At 57.8% G+C, this 23,356-nt stretch overlaps 1 protein-coding gene across 1 annotated transcript in view; it reads right to left on the bottom strand.

Moving 5' to 3' along the window:
• Positions 1–1,177: 1,177 nt before the first annotated feature.
• Positions 1,178–23,356, bottom strand: part of CROCC (ciliary rootlet coiled-coil, rootletin) — a 45,030-nt gene continuing 22,851 nt past the window's right edge. The window contains 19 exon segments of the mRNA XM_042995729.1: positions 1,178–1,689; positions 2,410–2,589; positions 3,332–3,463; positions 3,667–3,867; positions 4,181–4,330; positions 4,705–4,929; positions 5,585–5,800; positions 7,422–7,585; positions 7,889–8,009; positions 8,127–8,173; positions 8,176–8,295; positions 14,327–14,699; positions 16,337–16,504; positions 17,972–18,131; positions 18,833–19,071; positions 19,492–19,635; positions 19,955–20,089; positions 20,840–21,019; positions 22,833–23,002. Of these exon segments, the coding sequence (XP_042851663.1) occupies positions 1,603–1,689; positions 2,410–2,589; positions 3,332–3,463; positions 3,667–3,867; positions 4,181–4,330; positions 4,705–4,929; positions 5,585–5,800; positions 7,422–7,585; positions 7,889–8,009; positions 8,127–8,173; positions 8,176–8,295; positions 14,327–14,699; positions 16,337–16,504; positions 17,972–18,131; positions 18,833–19,071; positions 19,492–19,635; positions 19,955–20,089; positions 20,840–21,019; positions 22,833–23,002 (3,212 nt within the window). The 3' untranslated portion in view covers positions 1,178–1,602.

Raw genomic sequence — 23,356 nt, 5'->3', positions numbered from 1 at the left:
ATACAAAATTAAAATTGTTTTTACAAAAGCTTTGGTCATTTCTCAGTTGGGAGCACAGAGCGGGTGGCCGGGTGTCTCTGACACTGCCTGTCCTCATTGAGAGGCTGCCTGGCCCCTTGGGGAGAAGGGACCGTTCAGGTGACCTGTGGCCTTGCCTCTGCGGTCCCAGTCCTGCCTCCTCACCCACCAGCTTCAGCTGACCCCCCCTCCCCCAGAAAGGTGGATCATGACCACTGTCCCCTCCAGGTCCTGCGTGGGGGGCGGGGGTGGGGCACTGCAGAGGGCTGCGTTGGAAATAGAAGGTTCAGGGATACAGCTTTCTCACTGTCTGGGCTGCTCGGTGAGGGCGTGAGTCCCCTGTCATCAGAGGCATGCAGGCCAAGACGGGAGGCCACCCATGTGGAGGCGCAGAGGTGTTTATAGGGTATAAAGCAGGTCATGGGAGGTGGGCTCTGAGATCCGCCTTTGGGGGGAGGGCCGCGAGTTCGGGGGGGGCAGAAATAGAGGCCCAGTCTCCACGTGAGCGATCAGCACGCAGTCCCTTGTGCCTTCCAGACAGGCCCATGTGGGGGCACAGGTTAATATCGCCACCTTATGGACAGGAAGCCCAGAGGCATTAAGTGACCCACCGAGGAGCCACAGCTAGAAGTGGCAGGGCGGGGGGCACCACCCGACCCCATCAGACTCCACGGAGACGAGTACTTCCTCCTCGGAGACCCTGAGCACCTGCCACATGCGCCTCCTCATAACCACCCTGTGAGGCACGTTCCCAGTTTACAGATGAGCAAACCAAGGCTCCGAGAGGTCACGCAGCTTTGCTAGGCTCACTCAGCGGAGCCAGGGCAAGACCCACGTTCACTCCCAGGCCCGCACACTGCCTGAGGCCTGCCACGGTGCAGAGGGTGGGCCCAGTCCTAACAAGGGACCAGAACGCTGTGGCTGGAAAGAGCCGGGCTGTGCAGTTTGGGCCTCAGCAGCCCCGTCTGTCACATGGGATGGGTGGTGCGGGACCCTGGAGACCTCCCCACGCCAGCATCCTGTGAGGCCGGAAAGTGCCACGGGCCTTTCCAAAGACCCCATCTCCCCCTGCACCCCTGCCCCAGGCCCCCTGTGTCTCCCCACCCATCTCTGAAGTGGAGGAAGGCACACTGAAGTAAGGGGACACATCTGTACAAACCATTTTTAGAAAACGGGGTCTTTTGTTACAAAAAAACAACAGTTCTGAACAGTTAACGTTGTAAAAAGGTATAAAAATACAGGGACTCTGAGGAATTTCCTGACAAACACTCTGAACTAAGGCGGAGAGATCTCTGGGAAGCCAGGGGAGAGGGTCTGGGTCTCTGACTCCCAGGCACCCCTCCTCTTTCCCATGAGCCCATGCTCTAGGGCCAGCCAGGGGAAGGGGGTCTCCCCGACCCCCCTGGCTTTGGCTCAGACACTCAGGTGACCTGGATGCTCATCCCAGGGGTGGGGACTGGACTGAGGTGGGGCCCCGGATGCCGCTAAGAAGCTGCTACCGGAGTCCCTGGCATCCAGCACGGCCACCTGTCTCCTCCCTACCCTGAGCCGAGCTCTGGGCCAGGGGGCCACCCAGGAAGGGGCTCATTCCCCTGGGGGGCCGGAGGTTTGGGGGAAGGATGCTGAGCTCCTCCGGAGCTCCTGCTGCAACTGTCCCTTCAGTGTGGACACCTGGGAAGAAAGAGAAAGTAGGGCCAGCCTGGTCCCCAGCCTGATGCCAGGGAAAGGGGCATGTGGCTGCAGCCGGGACCCCAGAAGGGACCCAATCCTGCCCGCTTCAGGAAAAAATGGGTCTTATTAAATAACGCCAGAGTGCTTCCTACCCCTTCCGTCCCGACCCACGTGGCAGCTGCTGACTGCTCCTTGGCATCTTGTCAGGAGCCACCCGTCCCCACTCTCATCACTTAGGCACGCCTGGCACCAGCCCCACCAGGGGTGCCTGTGACCCAGGCCTGGCCCTACCCAAGCAGCCTTGTCCTGCACACGTCAGGTCAGGGATGGCTGGGAAGGAGTCAGGGACTAAGCAGGCCAGGAAGGGTCATCCCTGGGACTTCTGCTGTTGCTCTAAGGAAAAAGGCCCCCCTCTTTCCTCTGGGATGGTAGCTTGTCGGGATAACCTAGGCTGGGGCTGCTGAGGCCACGTGTGCCACCCAGGAGACAACAATGAGGACAGTAGAGCCACAGCACGGGGACGGAGTTCCAGTGACATCACTTGAGCCCGTGTCCAGCCACGACGGAGACCAGCACAGATCCCCCTGGACCACTTCGGTCCTAGGTGCCGCCGACTGCTCCCACCCGAGGTCACAGCCAGCCCTCTCCCGCTCCTCCCCCCCGCGAGGGCGCTTCTGCAATATCCTGGGGCGGGGCCAGAACCCGGCCAGGCCTGAGCACCTGCTCTTCCAGCCCGCGCACGCGCTGCCGGTGGGCCCGCTCCCGAGCCTCCAGGGTGCGCTCTGTCTGCACCTGGGCACTGCGCAGGCGCTCCACCTCCCGCTCTACCTCCCGCTGCTGCTGCTCCGCGGCCTCCAGCCGGGCTGGGCTCTGGTCCTGCTCCAGTGCCACCACCTGGGCCTGCCGGAAGAGGAGCAAGTCAGGGGTGTGGCCCTGTGGGGAGGGGGGGGGGGGCGGGCACTCCCAGGAATGGGAGCCTAGAAGGCCCCTCAGGACAGTGCAGGCGGGGGGAGCAAAAGAGATCCTGGTTTGTCCCCCATGTTCCTGGCCCCCCGGGTCCGCGAATCCGGGGTCAGGGTACCTAGTGACCCCGCTGACAGGCGTGCACATGCGCACACCGTGCACACACGCGCAGACGTAGTCAAACGCGGACACGCCCACATTCGTACCGGCCCCAAAGCAAGCGCGGAAGTACTTAGCCCCTGGTCACAGGGATGCGTGCCTACGAGCAAAGCTCCAATACTCCTACATCTACAGACAGGAAGACTTCGGTACAGGAAGATACACACACACCTGGAACACGTTCCTGACACGCAGACTTGTCACATCTGTGCACAAGAGTCACGTTACGTGCAGAACACTCCCATGCACGCTCACGCCTCCATGTTCCGCAACACGCAAGCACACAGGCTCACTCGCTAACCGGCATCTCTCGCCTCTCCACTCTGGGGAGGACCCCTCCCTCTAGGACCTTGCTCTGGGCTGTGCCCTGCAAGAGTCTGGGCTCGTGGGTTATGGAGGTTGAGGACCCTGGGCCGGCTGAGCCATCAGCAGCTCCTGGGACGGTCTGGCACTCAGGCCTGGGGCAGGGGTGGGGCCCGGGTCCAGGGCTAGGGAGAGAGGGGGTGGCCGGGGGCTGGACCTCCAGCAGCTGGATCTGCCTCTGGGCCTCAGCCAGCTCCAGCTCGGCCCCCGTGAGCGTGCGGTCCAGGCGGCCCTTCTCGGCGCTCAGCCGCACCGTGTCCTCATGGCTGCGAAGCTTCTCGCGCTCCACCTAGGCCGGGAGAGGAGGAGGGCGTTAAGGCACCCGGGGGAAGGGGGGGGGGGGGCTCCCGTGAAGAGGGAGGGGCGCAGAGAGGGGTGTCAGGTTAGAGGCAGCAGGAGCAGAGGCCGGAGGGCACCTGAGGCCCCCGGCCCTGGGGACGTAAGGCCAAGACCCCGAGGAAGTGGGGGGACAGCGCCGGCGGCTCAGCGCACCTTGTCCAGCATCCTCTTGAGGGCCACCCGGTCCTTCTCCAGCCGCAGCGCTGACCGCTCCACCTCCCGCTTCTCGGCCTCCAGCTGAGCGAGGGCTCGCTGCAGGCCGTCCAGGCGCTCCCGGAGCAGCCGCCGCTCCTCCTGCAGCTTCTGGACCGCGTGCAGGGCCGCCGCCTCCCCCTCCTGTCGCTGCCGCAGCACCTGCAGAAGCCGGCAGGCCCCTAATGCCTCCGGGCCTCGGTGCGCGTGCATCTGAAGCTTGGGGATGGTGAGGCCAGCCTCGGCCCCGCGGGGGGGGCGGTGAGGCCCCCATCAGAGAACCGTCACCCGAGGCCACGCTGTCCTCGGAGCCTCAGCTTCTCCATCCGCGTGACGGGGGCGCGGGTCGAATGAACCACGCTTCCTCACGGGAGGCCGGGCCCGGGTTCGGGATGAGGTGGGGCTACGGAAGGTCCCGCTGCATCCTGAGGGCCTCGGCGTCCCGGGGACAGAAGGGGCCCATCGTGGCCCTCACCTCCTGAAGCTGTTGCAGCTGGCCCCCTGCCTCTGCCCGCTGCACCTCCAGGTCCGCCAGCTCGCCTCGCATCGTCTGCACCTGCTCACTCAGGGAGCTGCTCTGCTTCCGGGCCTCCGATAACGCCTGCCGAGCGGCCTCCAGCCGTTCCTGGGGGGCAGGGGCGTTTGATGCCAGGATGGAGCAAAGGCTCCCCTCTACTCTGTACCTCCGGGTCAGGGTTACAGCCCACCAAACAGCCCCAAAATCTGGAGGGCGAGGCAGACAGCAGGCCCGGCCCACTGACCTGCATGACCCCGGGTCTGGGTCCCTCAAGCCTATACCAGCAGGCGTATTCTTATCGCCCCCGCCCACCCCAAGCCCCCTCCTATTGGCCAATGCTCCTACTGGGCCCACCCACCTCAAAGCGCTCACGGACTGGCTCCCTAGGGTTCCCAGCTGACTGTCCTCCAAGGGCCCCTCCAAGCCCGCCCTTGTTGGCTCTCACTGGGGCCACCCCCAGCCAGGCCCTGGAACCCCCGTACTTGGAGAACTTGGCGGTCATGTTCACAAGCGGTCAGGGCCTTCTGCAGATGCAGATTCTTGTCCTGGGTGCTGGTCAGGTTGGCGCTACTCTGGGCCAGTGCTTCTGACAGGCCCTGCGCCTTGTCCCGCAAGGCCCCCTCGCTCTCTTCCATCTTGGCCAGGGCCCCGTTCAGCCGCTCCACTGTCAGCTGCAGAGTCCCCGCCTTCACCTCACTGTCTGCCACCTGGCAGGAGGGCAGACAGGACAGTAAAGTGGCTCTGCTCTCACCCTGGCCTCCAGCAGGAACGGTGAACCCAAGCCAAGCTCCTCCCACCCCTGCCTAGGCCTTCATCATCGACCCTCGTTGTTCCCATGCGCTCCCACTGGCTCAGCCCACTGCAGCCTAGGCTCCGTCCCACTGCTGGTTTTAACTACCCTCACCCGGAGTGCCACAAACCCGGATGTCCCAGACCCCAGGGTCTCCTCCCCTGCCAGGGAGGAGAAAAGGTAACCACCACAATCCAGAAATGTTCTGTGTTCTTGACTTTGGTGGGTGCCCTTGTAGGACTAGCAGAGTAACTGAACGTTCTAGTTAGAGCTGAGCTTCCTGGCAGCCAAGGCAAAAAAGGGACATGAGTGAAATCTATATCTCTAACTTGTCCCACATGTTTCCTAGGAATGAAGATTCTGGTGTCAAAGAGTCCTAAATTCTAATTTCGGCTGTGTCTCTTATTAGCTATGTGATCTTGGGTGATGGCAGCCCCTCTCTGTCTGTCTGTCTGTCCACGAAATGAGGATGATGCTTGCCTCGGGGTTGTTGGGAGTATTACGCAGTCCCCGTAAAGCACCCGGCACTGAGCGTGCGGATGAGAAACCCGCAAAGGGTAATGGGGACCCACCTGTCTCTGCAGGGAGTCCACCCGATCCTGGAGGGCCTGGGCCTGGGCCTCACGGTCACTGAGGCCCAGGCGGCTGCGCTGCAGTTCCCCCTCGAGTGAGCGCCGCTGCAGCTCAAGCTTGATGGTGCGGCTCTCAGAGGCATCCAACACCTCCTTCAGACGCCGCTTGTCACTCTCCAGCTTCACCTCATTGGCCTTCATCTTGCTGATCTTCTCCTGCGGGTGGGGGAGGGGTCAGGCCCCGGCCGCCCGGCCACCCCCGACCCCGCGCCTCCCACACCCCGTCAGGACCCTCAGGAGAAAGTGGGGAGCAGCCTTGAAGAGGCTGGCCCAACCCCTCACTGTGTGACCCTTGCGAGGCCCTCCACCTCCCCGCATGTTCACAGGCTGGGTTGGCCTGAGGATCCCAGAGCGCTTTCTGGATTTGGCTGATCTGGCCTTTCTAACAGGCTCTGTGATCCAGGGTGCTCCCTTCCTGCTCTGTGGCCCTACCGCACATCTGTGCAGTGGGGAGACTGCACGGGCCCAGGGGTACCACGAAGTGTTCGCAGAGCCCCGGGGTGGGAAGGGAGGGTGAAAAGGCAGGTTCCAGGGCTTCCCTGTTCTGCTGCATCACTCCCCAGAGCCAGGCCCAGAAGCTGCATTGTGTGATCTGAGCTGAGTCAGGTAGGAGCCTTGGGCCCCCCCTGGTTTTAGGGCATGATGTTCCTCCCTCCCTCACATGGGGTCAGACAGTAAAAAGAGGCTTGAGGAGTAGGGAAAGGACGGGAAGACAGACTGAACCCCCCCCAAGCCCGGCCCCCTGCCGCCGTGCTCAGAGCCCCAACTCTGCCATGTCTGGGCCTGGCAGCCCCACTCTGGCCCCTGCCCAGCTTTGTTCCTGGCCTCCTCCCGCGGCCCCTGCGGCTGGGCCGGAGGCCAGACCTGGAACCACAGACATAACAATCCAGCTCAAACTTGACCTGGAGCCAGAGACAGGGGGTGGGCTGTCGGGGCAACGATGGAGAGCTGGGGAGGAAGGGGGAAGGAGTGAGGGGACCTTTGGCATGAGAAGGGCTCAAGGCTTCGGTGGCCTGGACTGTCGCCCCCAGGGCCAGGGTGTCCTGCCCCGGGCACACACACATGCGCGCGCACACACACACACACACACACACACACACACGACACGTGTACACAGATGTCCCCCAAACACATATAAAAACCCCAGAACACCACTCATGTGGCTATACAGAGACAAAGGAAACCGACGTCCCCTGAACACCATATGTTAAAAGCATTCACGGGGCGCCTGGGTGGCTCAGCCAGTTCGGCATCCAACTCTTGATTCCGGCTCAGGCCATGATCTCACAGTTTGAGGGATCAGGCCCCGCATCAGGCTCTGCGCTGACAGTGAGGACCCCACTTGTGATTCTCTTTCTCCCTCTCTCTTTGCCCCTCCCCTGCTCGTGCTCGCTCTCAAAAACAAATAAACTTAAAAAAAAAAAAAAAAAAAGAGCACTTGTGTATCGTCTCTGGGAGACGATTGCTGGCCTCCCTCTTTTACGCAGGAGGAAAACGAGACCAGGCAGGCAATAAACAGCACGGCCGGGACTTGAACAGACTTTCTTCTGTCAGGCTCAAAAGCCCAGGCCTTTTCTTCTGCAGCCTAGTGACCTCAAGGAGGAGCGAGCGGGTGCAATCTGAACGGGCTTCCGGACAGAGTCACAGGCGGCTCACTTCAGTGGGTGCTGCAACCCAGGCAGACGGCAACGGAGACGCACACAGTAGGACTCCCAGCCAGCCATTCAAGCACAGGCGGACGCCCCCCTGCCCCCGCCGGCCCTCAGCTCCCGTCTACCTGGCTGGCCCGGAGCTCACTCTCGGTGGCCTGCAGGCTCCTCTCCAGGGCGGCCACCTGGTCCAGGGCGGCCCGGCGCTCCCGCTCGCTGCGCCGCACATTCTCCTCCTGCAGCACCAGCTCTGCCTGGGCCCCGCTCAGCCGCCCATCCACGCGGCGTCGGGCTGCAGCACCCTAGCCCCGTCAGGCCTGGCCGGGCGCACCCCGAGACCCGAACCCGGCCACCAGGTGCCCGGCCTGCCCTCCGCCCGCCACAGGGCCTGCCTCTCCGAGTCCTTGAGGGTCTGCCGGTCTGCACACGTGGAGTGGAGCTGACCAGGGAGGGACCCCCAGAGGAGACGGCCCCCCATTCAGGTCACGGTGGGCAGGGCAGGGACGGAGGAGCCGCTCAGGCCAATCCCACACGTCCCACCTCAGCGGCTAAGAGCACAGAGAGCAGGGAGCCGGGGGTGGGGGGTCAAACTCACCTTCCGCACCGTCGGCCACAGCCTTCTGCAGCTGCCTCGCCCGTGAGGTGGCACTGTCCCTCTCAGCCTCCATCTCAGCCAGCTGTCGACTCAGGACACCGTTCTGGGCCTGAAGCTCATCCTGCGGCCCCGACGTGGGGCGGGGGAGGAAGGGAAGACCCCTGGTCTGACACCTGCAGCCCCTCGCAGGGCCCTCAGCCACCCGGTTCCCTACCCAGCGGCTCACACCCAGCCTCACCCGTTGCCTCTGGGCACTCCGCAGCTCCTGCAGGAACTCCCGGAGGGCCCCCGTACCGCCTCCGGGTCCAGGTCTGGGGATGCCGGGGAGGTGGCAGGTCCTGGGGATGGTGGCTCGGACCCAGGGCTGCGTTCCAAGGGGCTGGGGCTGCTGAGCCCTTCGCCGCTTCCTGGGGGAGGCGGGATGCTTAGGGCTGCGGGAACCCGAGCCTCTCGGGCCTGGGTGGTGCCTGTGGGCTGCTCGCACCCCTCACCCCCCCCTCCGCCCCCCGAGCCGCACCCAGCAGCTTGCAGGAGCTTCCCACCGCACGCTGGCCCTCACCTTCTTGCTTAACCCTTCCCTGGTCCCGGGCCCCTCAGAGTAAGCCCAACTTCCCTGCCGTCGTGCAGAGGCCCCGTTGCTCACCCTAGCACAGCCCTCTCACCTTTTACAAGCTGTCCATTCCACATGACCCTCGGCTCCCAAGTTCTAGAACATTCCCTCTTCCGGGACCAGGGCCTTCGTGCATGCTGTTCCCTTCTCTCCCCACGGCCTCTCTTTGCCTGGCCCATTCCATTAGATCTGCTCCCCAGACGTGTCCCTGATCCCAGGCTGGGTCATGAGGCTCCAAGTTCTGCCTCCCCGCCAAGACCAGGGACACTGTGAGGGCTGCACACCCAGGACCCAGTCCAAGGGTGGACGTTCCACCATCTCAACATCTCCCTGCTTCCTATCTGCCAGGCACTGACCGCCTATCCCACCTTCACGATAATTCTCTGAGGAGTAAGAACCTTCACAGGCTGGATGCGCTCAAAGCAGTTAAGCGATCTGCTTGGTCTCAAAGCTGGGAAGATCCCACAATGGGATTTAGAACCAGGCAGCCCTACTTCCAGGCAGAGAAATGCACTCTTGTCTGCTTGAAGAGGCCGGAGGGGCGCACAGAGACAGGGCGCCACCTGGAGGTCAGCATCGGAACCACAGGGCAGGGCGTCAGCCTGCCCATAGCATCCTCCTGCCTTCGCAAGGGACACCTAAGCTGCCCCACAGCTCCGTCAACAGCCACAGGACCTGGAGCAGGATGTCTACCCACTGCCCCCAAGGGCCCCTACCACAGAGTGGCCTGCAAGGATTACTCAGGCGTGTCCTTTGTCCTCACGTCCTCACCTCCCACTCGTCTGTACCTGTTCACTGCCCTGTGCCTGCTGTCCCCTCGGTGTTCACAGGGGAACTGCCAGTCAGGCACTCGTCCCTCGTCCTCGCCCCTTACTTCCACTTGTCCCTTGTCCTCAGAGTCTCCTCTCCCACCCATCCTTCCCCCACCTACCACCTCCTCACCGGGGCTCTCCATTTCCCACACAAACACCCCTACCCCTGCCCTTGCTGTATCTTTAAAAATTTCTGGGGCACCTGGGTGGCTCAGTAGGTTGAGCATCTGACTTCGGCTCAGGTCATGATCTCATGGTTTGCGAGTTCGAGCCCCGCATCGGGCTCGGTGCTGACAGCTCAGAGCCTGGAGCCTGCTTCGGATTTTGTGTCTCCCTCTCTCTCTGCCCCTCCCCTGCTTGCACTCTGTCTCTCTCTCTTAAAATTCTTTTTTAAATTTCTTTGCTGTGATAATATATATAACATACAATATGCTTTCCTAGCCATCTTTTTTTCAGGTGCTTAATTTTAATTAAGTAACATTTAGTAACATGGTTAGCAGGGTGTGTGTGTGTGTGTGTGTGTGTGTGTGTGTGTGTGTGTCTTAAGAAATCCTTTCCTGTCCTAAAGCCGTAAGGATATTTTCCTATGTTGTCTTTTAAAAGCTACAGTTTTGCCTTTTGTATTTAATCTTCAAATCTACTTAGGAGTGCCTGGCTGGCTCAGTCAGAAGAGCATGCGACTCTTGACCTTGGGGTTGTAAATTCAATCCCCACAAGGGGTGTACAGATTACCTAAATAAATAAAAAACTTAAAAAAAAATGCAGTGCATCTAACTGAAATTGATGTTTATCTAAAAGGTGATGGAAGGGTCTCTTTCTTTTTTATTTTTCTGTATGGATTCTCAATTATCCAAATACTTTTGGGACTTTTGGGAAAGTCCATCACAGATCAAGCTTCCAACACAGATCAGGTTTCTTTGGACATGCAGGTCTGGTCCTTGACCACACAGCCAGTGTTGGTCTCAGTGGCACAGCACCTGAATTACTAAAACTTTATATTAACTTTTATCTTTGGCAAGGCAAGCCCCTACCCCTAGCCATCTAGTTCTTTTTCTTCAGGAGTGTGTTGGCTTTCTTGGCCTTTGTTTTTCCATAGATGTTTTAGAATTGGCTTGTCAAGTTTCACACACACAGAAAGAATTTTGCCAAAATACCGTTCAATCTATAGATGAATCTGGAAGAACTGACATCTTTATAATAGTGAATTTGTTGATACATACAATCATTTCTCCTATTTAGGTTTCTTTTAACGTCTCTCAACAACATTTATGGCTGTCTCCATAAAAGTCATATTAGATTAGAATTATTTTTTCCTTGGATAGTAGACCTTATCTGTAAAGTCATCTAGATCTGGTGTTTTCTTTGGGGGAGAGATTTCTTAGTGCCAGTATAAATGATATTTTATCAATCCTGCTGTTGGCAGTAAACAACACACATGTTCTGCTTCTGTTGATATAATAAAATATAATTAACTTTTGTATGTTGATCTTGTTTCCAGCAACCTTACTAAAGCTTCTTACTTGTTCTAACAATTTGTTGTAGCTTCTCCTGTATTTTTTTACAAATTTTTTAACGTTTATTTATTTTTGAGAGAGAGAGATAGAGCATGAGCAGGGGAGGGGCAGAGAGAGAGGGTGACACAGAATCCAAAGGAGGCTCCAGGCTCTGAGCTGTGAGCACAGAGCCCGACACGGGGCTCGAACTCACAAACCATGAGGTCATAACCAGAGCCAAAGTCAGATGCTTACCTGCCTGAGCCACCCAGGTGCCCCCTCCTGTATTTTCTACATAGAAAAATCACGTGATCTGTAAATAGTGGCAGTTTTGTTTCTCCCTTCCTAAAACTTAAAACATTAATTCTATGTTTCTTACCATAGTGTACTGGCTAGGACCTTTGAGACTTCCAGTACAATATTAAATACAGGAGTCAAATGTAATATTTGCTCTAGGGTTTTGGAGAACTAGTTTATCAGCTAAGGAAACCTTTTTCTAGTTTTCCAAGAGTTTGGATTGTAACTGTATGTTGAATTTTATCAAATGCTTTTTCTACATCCATTTTGGTGGCCTTTTTTTTTTTTAATTTTTAACGTTTATTTATTATTGAGAGACAGAGCATGAGCAGGGGAGGGGCAGAGAGAGAGGGAGACACAGAGTCGGAAGCAGGCTCCAGGCTCCGAGCTATCAGCACAGAGCCCGATGCGGGGCTCGAACGCACAAACCGCAAGATCATGACCTGAGCAGAAGTCAGACACTTAACCGACTGAGCCACCCAGGCGCCCCAATGTGGCCTTTCTAACCAATTATATTCACATTGTTATGTGACCATCACCACTATCTGTTCCCAAATCTTCCATCATACCTATTTTGGGTTGAACTATGCCCCCCCAGAATTCATTAGTTGAAGCTCCAACCCCTGGCATGTCAGAATGTGAATTTATTTGGGAGTAACCTTCTTGGAGACGTAATTAGTTAAGAGGAGGTCATAGTGGGGATGCCTGGGTGGCTCAGTCAGTTAAGCACTTGGTTTCAGCTCAGGTCATGATCTCAGTTTGTGGCTTCTAGCCCCGTATTGGGCTTTGCACTGACAGTGTGGAGCCTGCCTGGAATTCTCTCTTTCCCTCTCTCTCTACCCCTCCCCTGCTCTCTCTCTCTCGCAAAAAAAAAAAAAAAAAAAAAAAAAAAAAAAGACAAGGTCATAGTTGAGTATGGTGAGCCCCTAATCCAGTATTATTGGTATCCTAACACAAAGGGGGAATTTGGATACACACACAAGAAGGCCAAGTGAAGCTTGGGTCCTGCTGCCACAAGCCTAGGAACTATAGGCAGCCAGGAGAGAGGCCTGGAACAGATCCTTCCCTAGAGACTTCAGAAGGAGCATGGTCCCGCTGACACCTTAATCTGGGACTCTGGCCTTCAGAACAGGGAGACACAGACTGAAGTTTAAGGTACTCTGTTTTGCAGCCCCAGCAAACTGACAGGTATGGCCTCAAACAGAAACTCTGTGCCCACTAAGCAGTAACTCCCAAGTGTCCCCTGCCCCCAGTCCCTAGTGACCTCTAATCTACTTCCTACCTCTATACATGTGTCTCTTCTAGGTATTTCCCGCAAGCGTCCCTTTGGGACTGCCTTTTCACTTAGCATAATATTGTCGAGGCTCATCCCTGTTGTAACACAGATCAGAATAGCATTGCTTTGTAAGGCTGAATAATATTCCTTTGTGTGGCCACGACACATTTTGTTTATCTACTCATCTGTCGATGGACACGGGTCGATTCCACCTTTTATGATGCTCTGAATGGTTGGTGTACGCATATCTGTTCAAGGCCCCTTTTTCAGTTCTTTTGGTTATATATCTAGGGGTAGAATTGTTGGGGCACATGGTAATTCTAAGGTTTTTTTTTTTTTTAAACCGTTTATTTTTCAGAGAGAGACCGAGCACGAGCAGGGGAGGGGCAGAGAGAGAGGGAGACACGAAATCCGCAGCAGGCTCCAGACTCTGAGCCATCAGCACAGAGCCCGACGTGGGGCTCGAACTCACGAACCGCGAGATCGTGACCTGAGCGGAAGTTGGATGCTCAACCGACTGAGCCACTCAGGCAGCCAGTGAATCTAAGTGTTTTGACGAACTGCCAAACTGTTTTCCACAGCAGCTGTGCTGTTTTACATTCTCACCAGCAATGTCCTTGAATGCATTTGTCCTTGCCTATTCTCCAGCCCTTACTACCACCCAGAACATTCTCTATTTCATCTCTATATCACATTTATTGTCTGCTCCTCTCCCTAGACTAGAAACTCCCTAAGCGCAGAAACGCTAGTCAGTTTGTTTACTGCTCCATCCCATAGTGAAGCTGTCTTTAGCACCCAGCCAGCGCTTAATAAGTATTCCATAACTGATCGAATGTGATCCAGGGGTTAAATCTGGATTTGAAGAGGCAACAACTCAGTATCCCATAGTGAATTGCCCACAGTGCTAAGATTCCAGAGGTTCTATTCTAGGCCCTAGGAGTCAAGATAGAATTATGTCAGGCTGAGACAAGGATGCTCTCCAAAGGTGTGCTCACCCCTGCCATAGCACAGCGCTGACCTTCCCGGAGTCATCCACGGGGCCCTGGGAACAAATGGGACTGGAACGATTTCTGAAGGAGTTGCTGGAAGAGGTTTTAGGCCGGGTAGGTAACTGTCTGGCTGTGATGCTGGGGTCACAAGTCTAGTGTGGAGGGGTATCAAGCTAGGGGTGGGAGACTGATGGAGAGAGGGAGTGAGGATCAATTATAGAGGACGGAGCCTCAAAGTCTCAGAGGAGTCAGGGGCATTAAGAACAAGCACCATCAGGCGCGCCTGGATGGCTCAGTCGGTTGAGCGTTGGACTTTAGCTCAGGTCATGATCTCACGGTTCCTGGGTTCAAGCCCCGCGTCCAGCTCTGTGCTGACAGCTCAAAGCCTGGAGCCTGCTTCGGATTCTGTCTCCCTCTCTCTCTGACCCCTCCCCCACTCTCTCTCTGAAAAACAAACACTTTAAAAAAAAAAAAAAAAAAAAAAAAAAAAAAAAGGGGGCGCCTGGGTGGCTCAGTCGGTTAAGCGGCCGACTTCGGCTCAGGTCACGATCTCGCGGTCCAGGAGTTCGAGCCCCGCGTCGGGCTCTGTGCTGACAGCTCAGAGCCTGGAGCCTGTTTCAGATTCTGTGTCTCCCGCTCTCTGACCCTTCCCCGTTCATGCTCTGTCTCTCTCTGTCTCAAAAATAAACGTTAAAAAAAAAAAATTAAAAAAAAAAAAAAGGCACCAGCACCTCCTTTAAAAATGAAGCAACCAGAGGAACACAAATCAGCGAAGGGGAAGAGCCTGGGCAGACTCCCCAGAGGGAAGGAAAGTGATATGGGGCGGGATTGAGACTGGTCCGTTAAAGGAGAGGCATGGCCCAGACAGCAGCCCGCTCTCAGGCGGAGCCGACCTAACCGGGGGCGTGGCCAGAGTGAAGCCCGCCCACCGCCCCGCCCTTTCCCTCGTGGCTCCACTCACCTCCAGCGGGCGCGCCCCGGGCCGGCGAGCCCGGCGAGGGCAGCGGGGCCGGGCTGGGAGTGCGCCCGAGGCCCAGGCCCCGACGCAGAGCTGAGCGCAGGCCGCCCAGCTGGGTCTCGGCTGCGCGCCGCTGCGCCTCCACGCGGGCCAGCTCGGCCTCCAGGCCTTGCGCCCGGCCCTCGGCCGCGCTCAGCCGCAGCCCCAGCTCCGCGGCTTCGGCCCGCACCGCCTCCAGCTTCAGCTCCAAGCTGCGGGCGTGGTCCAGCTGCAGCTTCTCGGCGCCGCGTGCCTCCTCCAGGGAGGCCAGCAGGCCTCGCTCGCGGGCCCTGAACTCGCCCTCCTGTTCCTGCAGCTTCCTCTGGGCTCCCTGGAGCTGGGTCGGGCAATGCCGGGAGGTGGGGGTCAGCAAGGCCACCCCCAACCCGACGCCCCGCCTCCCAGGCCCAGCCTGGAGCCCACCCACCCAAAAGTGGCCTCCACCCAGGCAGTTTGTGCGGGAATATCCGCGGGAAAGTGGGAATTAACTACTAGAATCTTTTTTTCTCTTCTTTCTGTGTACATGCCTTATAGTATATACAATTTATTAGTAATAAACTAACAGCCCACACTTCCCTGGACAGGACTTATCAGTGCCAGGGACTAAGTACTTTCCCCAAAAAACTTTACCACCATGAATCATCTACATTTTACAAGGGAGGAAACTGAGGCACAGAGCAGCTGTGCCAAGGCCAAACTGCTAGTAAGCTCGGAGCCAGGATTCAAAGCCAAGCACAGTAGCTCCAGTGGCTGTTTTCTTTCTTTTTCCTTCTTTTTCTTCCTTCCTTCCTTCTTTCTTATGTTTTTAATGTTTATTTATCTATTTTTTTTTTAATTTTTTTTTTAAACGTTTATTTATTTTTGAGAGAGAGAGAGACAGAGCATGAACGGGGGAGGGTCAGAGAGAGAGGGAGACACAGAATCTGAAACAGGCTCCAGGCTCTGCACGGTCAGCACAGAGCCCGACGCGGGGCTTGAACCCACGGACCGCGAGATCATGACCTGAGCCGAAGTAGGCCGCCCAACCGACTGAGCCACCCAGGCGCCCCTAATGTTTATTTATTTTTTGAGAGAGAGATTGACAGAGTGTGAGCGAGTGTGAGCAGGGGAGGGGCAGAGAGAGAGGGAGACACAGAATCCGAAGCAGGCTCCAGGCCCTGAGCTGTCAGCAGAGCCTGACACGGGGCTTGAACCCACAAACCATGAGATCATGACCTGAGCTGAAGTCGGACGCTCAACCAACTGGGCCACCCAGGCGCCCCTCCAGTGGCTGTTCTTTCAACCATTAGGCTGTACTGTCAGTGCACATAACTTATCAATAAACCACACAATGAGGCATGTACTAAAAAATTATTTTCTGATGGAGTGCATGATCCCACACACCCCCCTCTGGTTTAGAGGATAAATCAACCGCTCACAGCCATCAGTTTCACTAGAAACCACCATTCACAGAGCCCCTGGATGCCAGGACTTATGCTAGGGCCCCCAGCCCATCAGTGCTCTGAACCACAGAGAGGTTAAGTGATTTAGTCAAGGTCACACAGTAGATGCACTAAGGTGAAAACAGCCAGAAAAGCAGAATGGAAAGAGTATAGGCTTGGGAGTCAGACAGACCTGGGTGGCTGTGTGATCTTGAGTAGACCCCTTGACCTCTCTGAGCCTAAGTGTCTGGTTCTCTGTGAAAAATGGGGTAAGAGAGCCTGCCTCATTAGGCTGCTGAGAGAATCAAACAAGCTTATGTCTACAGAGCTCCCCCTACCCCCCTCACCCCTGCTACACAGTTCCCGCAGCTGTTATTACTATTATACCTGGAGAAGAATCTCAAGGAGTGGAGGACAGGAACGAGTCCTCGGAAGTGATGTCTCAGAATGACTCCAGCATTGGAGTCCCCACCCGCTTCTTGACGGGCGGGGGGGAAACCCAGGGCACCCCCCAACTGCCTCCTAAGACCCTCCCCATCCACACCCGAGTTACCTCCTGCCGAATGGCCTCCAGGCTGGCCTCGCCCTTCAGCAGCTTCTGTCGGAGGCCCAGGGCCTCCCGCCGGCCCTCCTTTTCTGCCCGCTCGCCCAGGGCCAGGCGGCCCTGCAGCTCCACCAGCTCCCGGCCCAGCCTGGTGTTCTCACCGTCCAGCACCTTCATCTGTGAGAGAGAGCAGACAGGTAGGACCCAGCATCCATTCTCGGCATCCACAGCCCCTTCTAGCCCAGGGTGGCGAGGGCCCGCTCAACTCTGCCCCTATACCTTGTCCTGTCCAGGCACAGGGAGCACTCAGGACCCAGCGCTCCAGGGACACAGACATTGAACACCACCTCGAATCCACTGGGGACCTGGACACCAATCACCTCCATTTATTGCCTCACTGCAACTACTTATCATGGGGCGTGCTGGACCCACATCAGAAAAGGAATTCTGCAGGGCAGGAAGCACAGGCCTCCTGGTCACCTTCCTCTACAGTGATGCCTGACCTACGGAGTGCTTACCATGTGTCCACATCTGTTCTAAGCGTTTCAATTGTACGAACTCATTTAGTCTCACATAACTGTCTATAGGGCAGGTACTGACATTATCCTTATTCAATAGATAATGGAGCCTAGAGAGGAGAAGTGACCTGCTCAAAGCCACACAGCCCACAAGCAGCAGACCGGGATTTAATCTCAGATGAGCGGAATACAAAGGTATGTTCTAAGCCCCCATTTCCCCACAGGAGCAGGTGGGGGGTAAGGCCCATCTACCCCACGCCGCTAGAGTGAGGGGGCTGCATGCACAACACCCAGCAAGAGCCTGGCACATAAATGTGACTTCCTTTCAGACACTCCTGTGGCTTCCCAGGACTTCAACCCAACAGGAAGGTGCCCGAAGCGGTAAAGGGGGGGCCCTGGTGGGAGATGAAGAGAGTTTGGTAGTCACGCTGTGATATCTCTGGACGAGGTAGAGCCTAGGAGCCAAATGGGGCTCTTGCCTGTTCTGTAAGTCTTCTGGGAAAGCCTGAGCCAAGGACGGTTTTTACATGTTTGTAAACAGTTGGACATGGTTCATTTTGAAATGGTGGAAAGAAAATCCAAGAACAGGGGCGCCTGAGTGGCTCAGTCGGTTAAGCGTCCGACTTCGGCTCAGGTCATGATCTCACGGTTCGTGAGTTCGAGCCCCGCGTCAGGCTCTGGGCTGACGGCTCAGGGCCTGGAGCCCCCCTCGGGTTCTGTGTCTCCCTCTGTCTGCCCCTCCGCTGTTTGCACTCTGTCTCTTGCGTCGTCTCAAAGATAAATAAACATTAAAAAAAAAATTTTTTTTTTAAATCCAGGAATATTACGTCTTAACACGCGAAGAATGATATAAAATCGAATTTCGGTGCCCATCAACAAAGTGTTCATGGAACACGCGCCCACACGCGTACGTACTGTGTCGGGCTGCTTTCTCGCTCTGCTGGCAGAGCTGAGTAATCGCGACAGAGACCGTATGGCCCGTAGAGCTGGAAATAGTTACTGCGGGCTCTTTACAAGTGTTCGCCAGCTCCCGATCCCTCTCACAGGGTCTACACCTTCTGTTGTTCGTGGATTCCTCTGAGATTTGCACAAGGGGCAGCACGCGGCAAGGGCCCGGGGCGGGTACCTGCCGCCGGAGCTCCTGCAGCTCCCGGCGGGCCTCCAGCCGCGAGCGCTCCACCTCCTGCAGTCCGGCCCGCAGCTCCTCGGCCTCCCTGCCCGCGGCCACCCGGGCCTCCGCGAGGAGCACCAGCTTCTGCTCCCTGTCCTCGTTGGCAAGCTTCAAGCTGGAGTGGGGGGGAGGAGGCAGAGGGCAGAGGGCAGAGGTCAGCGGCAGCCACGGGTCCCGGGAAGAGTGCAGGGTGGGGATCTACACGGAAGCCTGTTCTCCTCGGGGGCCTGGGTGGCTCAGTGGGTGAAGTGTCTGACTCCCGTTTCGGCCCAGGTCACGATCTCATGGTTCGCGAGTTCAAGCCCCGCGTCAGGCTCTGCGCTGACAGTGAGGCGCCTGCTTGGATTCTCTCTCCCCCCCCTCTCTGCCCCTCCTCTGCTTGCTCTGTCTCTCAAAATAAATAAATAAACTTTAAAAAAAAAAAAAAAAAAAGTCTGTTTCCCTAATCCCTGGAGTTGGTCGGACTGGCTCTTGGCCTAGAGGTGCCCCAAGTGTTACTTGCCCCTCCTGAGCTAAGCCCTGTAGGGCCGGGGGCCAGGCCCGAGGCTGCCAGAGGCCAACAGGTGACTCCAGGGTTGGGGCTAGTCTCCAGGGTGACACCAGCAGGTGGGGTCAGCTGCTACCTTTCCCCTTCTTTCAGATGGGAAAATTGCCTAAAACCCCCCACGTGGCCAGCTGTGGTTCAAGGGCACAGACTCCCCATCTGTGTGATTTCCCCAGAACCCTGGGGGTGAAGTCAGCTTCCAGGGACGTGATCCAGGGTGAAGGATGGGCCCGGTGAAGGACCGAGCTGGCCCCTGCCCCACGTTGCCCCACCTGATCCGTTCGCTCTCAGCCTTCTTCACGGCCGCCCGCAGCTCCTCGTTGGAACGCCGCAGGGCCTCGCGCTCCTTGACGCCCTCACCCAGGCTGCGCCGCAGCTCGCTGGCCTCCTGGCGCTGGGCCTCACGGCCATCCTGACTGTCGCGCACCTTGCGCTGGGCCTCGAGCAGCTCCCGCCGCAACCCATCACGGGCGTCCTCCAGCAGGCGCAGCTGCGTCCGAAGCTCTTCTGCCTGCGAGGGTGCCAGGTTGTCACGGGACAGGGTACGGGCCCTGCCGGAGCCGGCACTTGGCAGAAGCCAGCCCGCACCTGTATCCCCGGCCACAGGCACCTGCCCCGCGGCTCTGCAGCGACTCAGACCACAGGTGTGAGTTCTGATTCGGGGGCAGAGCGTGCTGGAGTTAGTGGTGTCTGGGCCTGAAATAATCATCCACCAGGATCTTTCTACGGAGGGACACCAAGAGGGCAGGGACCCCACCAGTGCCGAGTCCCAGACAGATACAACGAGCGCTTAATAAAGGCTTACCGCCTCCTTTCTACATTGGCTGTTCGCTCGTTCTCAAATGCAGGGACAAACCTTACATGTTCTTCTGGGCCCCTAGGGGGCCAGGCCCCCCGCGGCATTTAGGGTGTGCTGCCCGGAACGGCTCACCTCACGCATGGAGGACTCCCGCTGCCTGTCCAGGTTTCGGGCCTGTTCTTGCAGCCTCTTGGCCTCCTGGGCGTGGGCTGCGGCAGCCTCCTCAAGCTGGGCCCGTAGGTCCCGCAGCTCGGACGTCAGCGCGTTCACGGTGCTCTAGGACAGACAGGACTCCTCAGACTTGGTGCCCCCGTCCCCCTCCCCCGGCTGTTTCCAGGAGGGTCGGCTCCAAACGCAGCCCTTCCCGCGGGCCTGCCACACCGTCTGCTGATCCCTTGATGCCCAGTGAGTGCTGTGCCCACAGCCGCTCTCTCCCTCAGACTAGGATTCACCGGGCAGAGTTGTGCCACCTCCCTCTCGTGGGGGACCCCACGGAGGGGCTGAAGCTCCCCCCACAGCCTGGGAGAGGGGGCCCCTCCAAGCAGGGTCGTGCCTCCTGGCTCGGATGGAGGCCCACCTGCCTGGCCTGCCCTACCCGGTCCTGCTCCTGCCGGCTCTGGGCGTCTCTCTTGTGCCGCTCCAAATCCAGGGAGACGGCGGCCAGGCTGTGCTGTGTACCCATCAGCTTCTCCGACAACGCCGTCTTCTCGGACTCCTTCAGGGACAGGGCCTGGGCAGAGGCGGGGAGCAAAGGGCTTGGGGGCTCGGCTGGTCATGGGGGCACGCTTGGGCCCTTCCCCGGCCCTGCCCTGGGAAATGTGCCCCCTGGGGGCTCGGTGCCTTGTCTGGGTCACCACAGGTGGACCCGGGGCAGCGGTGCGGACTCACCCCCTCCGTAGCCCCCGAAAAGGGCACGACCGCCATAACAGCAAGTCTGGACGTGGACACACTTAGAAATCCTGCCAACTTCCCGCGGTAATCCTGGCCCTTCGTTATTCCCCTTTTACAGATGAGGAAAGGGACTCAAAGAGGCAGAGTGGCTTGCTCAGAGTGACACAGCCAGTAAGGACAGGCCTGTCTCCTTTACGGTATGGGAAAGTCAGGAGTTAGCGCTTTTGAGGAGGGTTCAGCTGCTACACGTGGGCAACGCAGGGACCGCTCAGAAGGCAGCCCCGGGGACACCACGGCCAGCCTGGAGTGGCAGAAGGGAGGGCAGACTGTGGCTCAGCTTTCTGGGACCCAGTGCTCACAGTGCCACGAATGTGACAGCCGCTCTGGGAGCTCCCAGGCACGGCTCACTGAACGCGGTCTCAGCAATGCTTCACACACACCCCTGGAGTCCCCCCATCCTGCAGGTGAGGAAACTGAGACCCAGAGAGGGACTCCTAGCTCCCAGCTGCTGAGCGGCTGAACAGGGACCAGCCCCGGGAGAACAGGGGCCCCTGGGGCAGCAGCGGAGGCCACCCCGGGGCTCACGAACCTGCTGCTTCTCGCTCTCGGCCAGGAGGAGGCCCTCGTCACGCTCCTGCTGCAGGGCGGCGATCTCCTCGCTCAGCTCTTCCTTCTCTGCCTCCAGCCGTGCCAACAGCTCCTCTCGCTCCCGGTGCATCTGACCCTGCAGCTGGGCCCGCTCGGCCTCCAGCTCCCGCCACGCTGCCTCCTGCGGGCCAGGCCCCGGGCACGTGTGACCCGCAAGGCTGGACTCAGGCGGCCCCTCACCGACCTCAGGCCAGCGAGAGCCACTCGTAGCCCAGAACCTGAGCGGCAGGGCAGGCCACCAGGCAACTACAAGGTGGGGTGAATGATAAGGGCTGTGACGGGGTCGCGCCGGGGCTGTGTGCGCCCCAGGGAGCGGCAGGAGCCTGGCCCGGGGGCCAGAGAACACTTCCCAAAGGACAGATGAGCCGCAGTCCCGTCAGGTCAAGAGAGAAACAGAACCCCAAACCCAGAGTCCAGCCCCGGGCCCGGAGGGAAGAGAAAACCCGACACACTGTATCTAAGGTCACTGGAGCTTGAACTACGAGGGGGACATGCATCAGAGCCATGGGCAGCGGCCAGGCCAGACCAGGCCCTGTGGGCTGTAGAGAGGGGTGGGCTGATTCTGAGAAGAGTCGGGGCAAGCCAGGGATGAGCTGGATCGAGGGGCGGTTTGGAAGCTGTGGAAGAGGGATGGGGATCGGGGCTGAGGTAGTGAGGGGCGGGGTGGGCTGTGGGGAGCAAAGGGGGTCTGGGGATGGCAGAGCAGCCCGACAGAAGAGAACAGATGCGGTGATGTTAAGAGGCCAAACCAGAAGGCACAGGAGGAGTCAGAGAGGACACAGGAGTCTGGCGCCCTGGGGACTGGGTGGATGGGTGAGTAGGTAGAACCCACAGGCAAAGAAAGAACGGCCCCCTGGTGGTCCCAGGTGGGTACTTGGCCCCAGCAGTAGGCCCTAGCAACCTTGCGAGAAGTAGGCCCAGGTGCCCCTTCTTCAAATCTTTGCTGCCCCCTGCTGGAGAAGGGAAATACTATCCACCCAAATCTAAGACGACTGACTCTAGGCGTGATGGGGTGGCCCCTGAAGTCATAAAGCAACAGCCTGAACTGCTGAGAGACGCAGCCCTGTCCAACACGGGGCTCTGGACAGTATCTTAGGGCCATGGTAATAACAATCAGCGTTTATGGAGCACTTATGAACTGCCAGTCATTATTCCAAACCTTTTTATGGATTATCTCACCTCACCTTCACAATACTCTATACTATCATTATCCCCATCGTTACAGGCACTGAGGCCGTAGGCAACCTAACCAATATATGACCAAGATCAGGTCCAAACCCAGGCAAAGAAACTCTAGAACCAGTGCTCTTACATAGCTCTGTTTGGTCTTCTGGTGACCTGGCTCTTTGCCTAAGTGCTCAGGTCCCAGAGTGGTCTTTCGTATGCAAACAGCACTTCTTAGCAAATGAAAGTGTTTTCCAGGGGTGCTTAGGTGGCTCAGTCTGTTAAGCTAAGCTTTAAGCATCTGACATCAGCTCAGGTCATGATCTCAAGGTTGGTTTGTGAGTGAGTTCGAGCTCCGCATCAGATTCTGCACTGATGGTGCAGAGCCTGCTTGAGATCTTCTCTCTTCTCTCTCTCTGCCCCTCCCCCACTTGCACACGCGCTCTCACTCTCTCTCTCAAAATAAATAAATAAACTTAAAAAAAAAAAGTGCTTTCCTACTATACATTAGATCAGCGTTTCCCAAATGTGGCTGTGGACCCCCTGCATCAGGATCACCAGGGCTGAACCAGATTTGGGGCCTGGGAATCTGCATGTTTGATAAGGCATCCCCAGTGGATCCTCACAGGTGCCCTCAGGGCCCCTGGGACAGGGATGAGGTTCCGTTTCACAGATTTGGAGACTGATGCAGAGTGAGAAGGGTGAGTTGCCTGAGGTCACAGAGGAGACACCGGTTCAGAGCCCCGCCTGCCCCAACCAGCTGCCCGAACCTTCTCTCGCTGGAGTCGTTGCAAGTCCTCCTCATGGGCGGCCCGCTGCTCCCGCAGAGAGGCCTGGGCTTCCCGCTCGGCCTGCACCAGCTTCTGGGCCATCAGCTCCTTGTCCAGAGCCACCTTCTCCTCTGTAGTTGTCATCTGTTGCCGTAGGCCCACCAGCTCCCCTGCACAGGAAGGGACAGCCTTGGGTCAGAACCTCCCCATGGGCCAGCAGACTCAAACCTGATGAGCCACGTGGGCAAGTTCCCAGATGATCGAGGGTCCCCCTGGGATCTAGGCTGAGTTCCCTTGGAGAAGCTCCCTGCTCTCTCTGGGCCTCAGTTTCCCCATCTGCCACATGAGTCTATTGGCCCTGTCTCCCTCCCTGTCGACTGCGAATGGCATCAAAGAAATGAAACGACATGAGGAAGACCTCCCTCCCCCAAATGGGGAGGTTAGCAAAATGGGGTTAGCAATAATGGGGTTGACTGAATTATTGACTGAATGCTTACAAGGGGTCAAACTCCTGGCTGAGCACA

The sequence above is a fragment of the Panthera tigris genome, chromosome C1 (assembly GCF_018350195.1).
Source record: "Panthera tigris isolate Pti1 chromosome C1, P.tigris_Pti1_mat1.1, whole genome shotgun sequence".
In the NCBI taxonomy this organism is placed as follows: domain Eukaryota; kingdom Metazoa; phylum Chordata; class Mammalia; order Carnivora; family Felidae; genus Panthera; species Panthera tigris.
The sequence above is the reverse complement of the archived record's forward strand: the minus strand, read 5'-3'. Positions and strand labels throughout refer to the sequence as shown.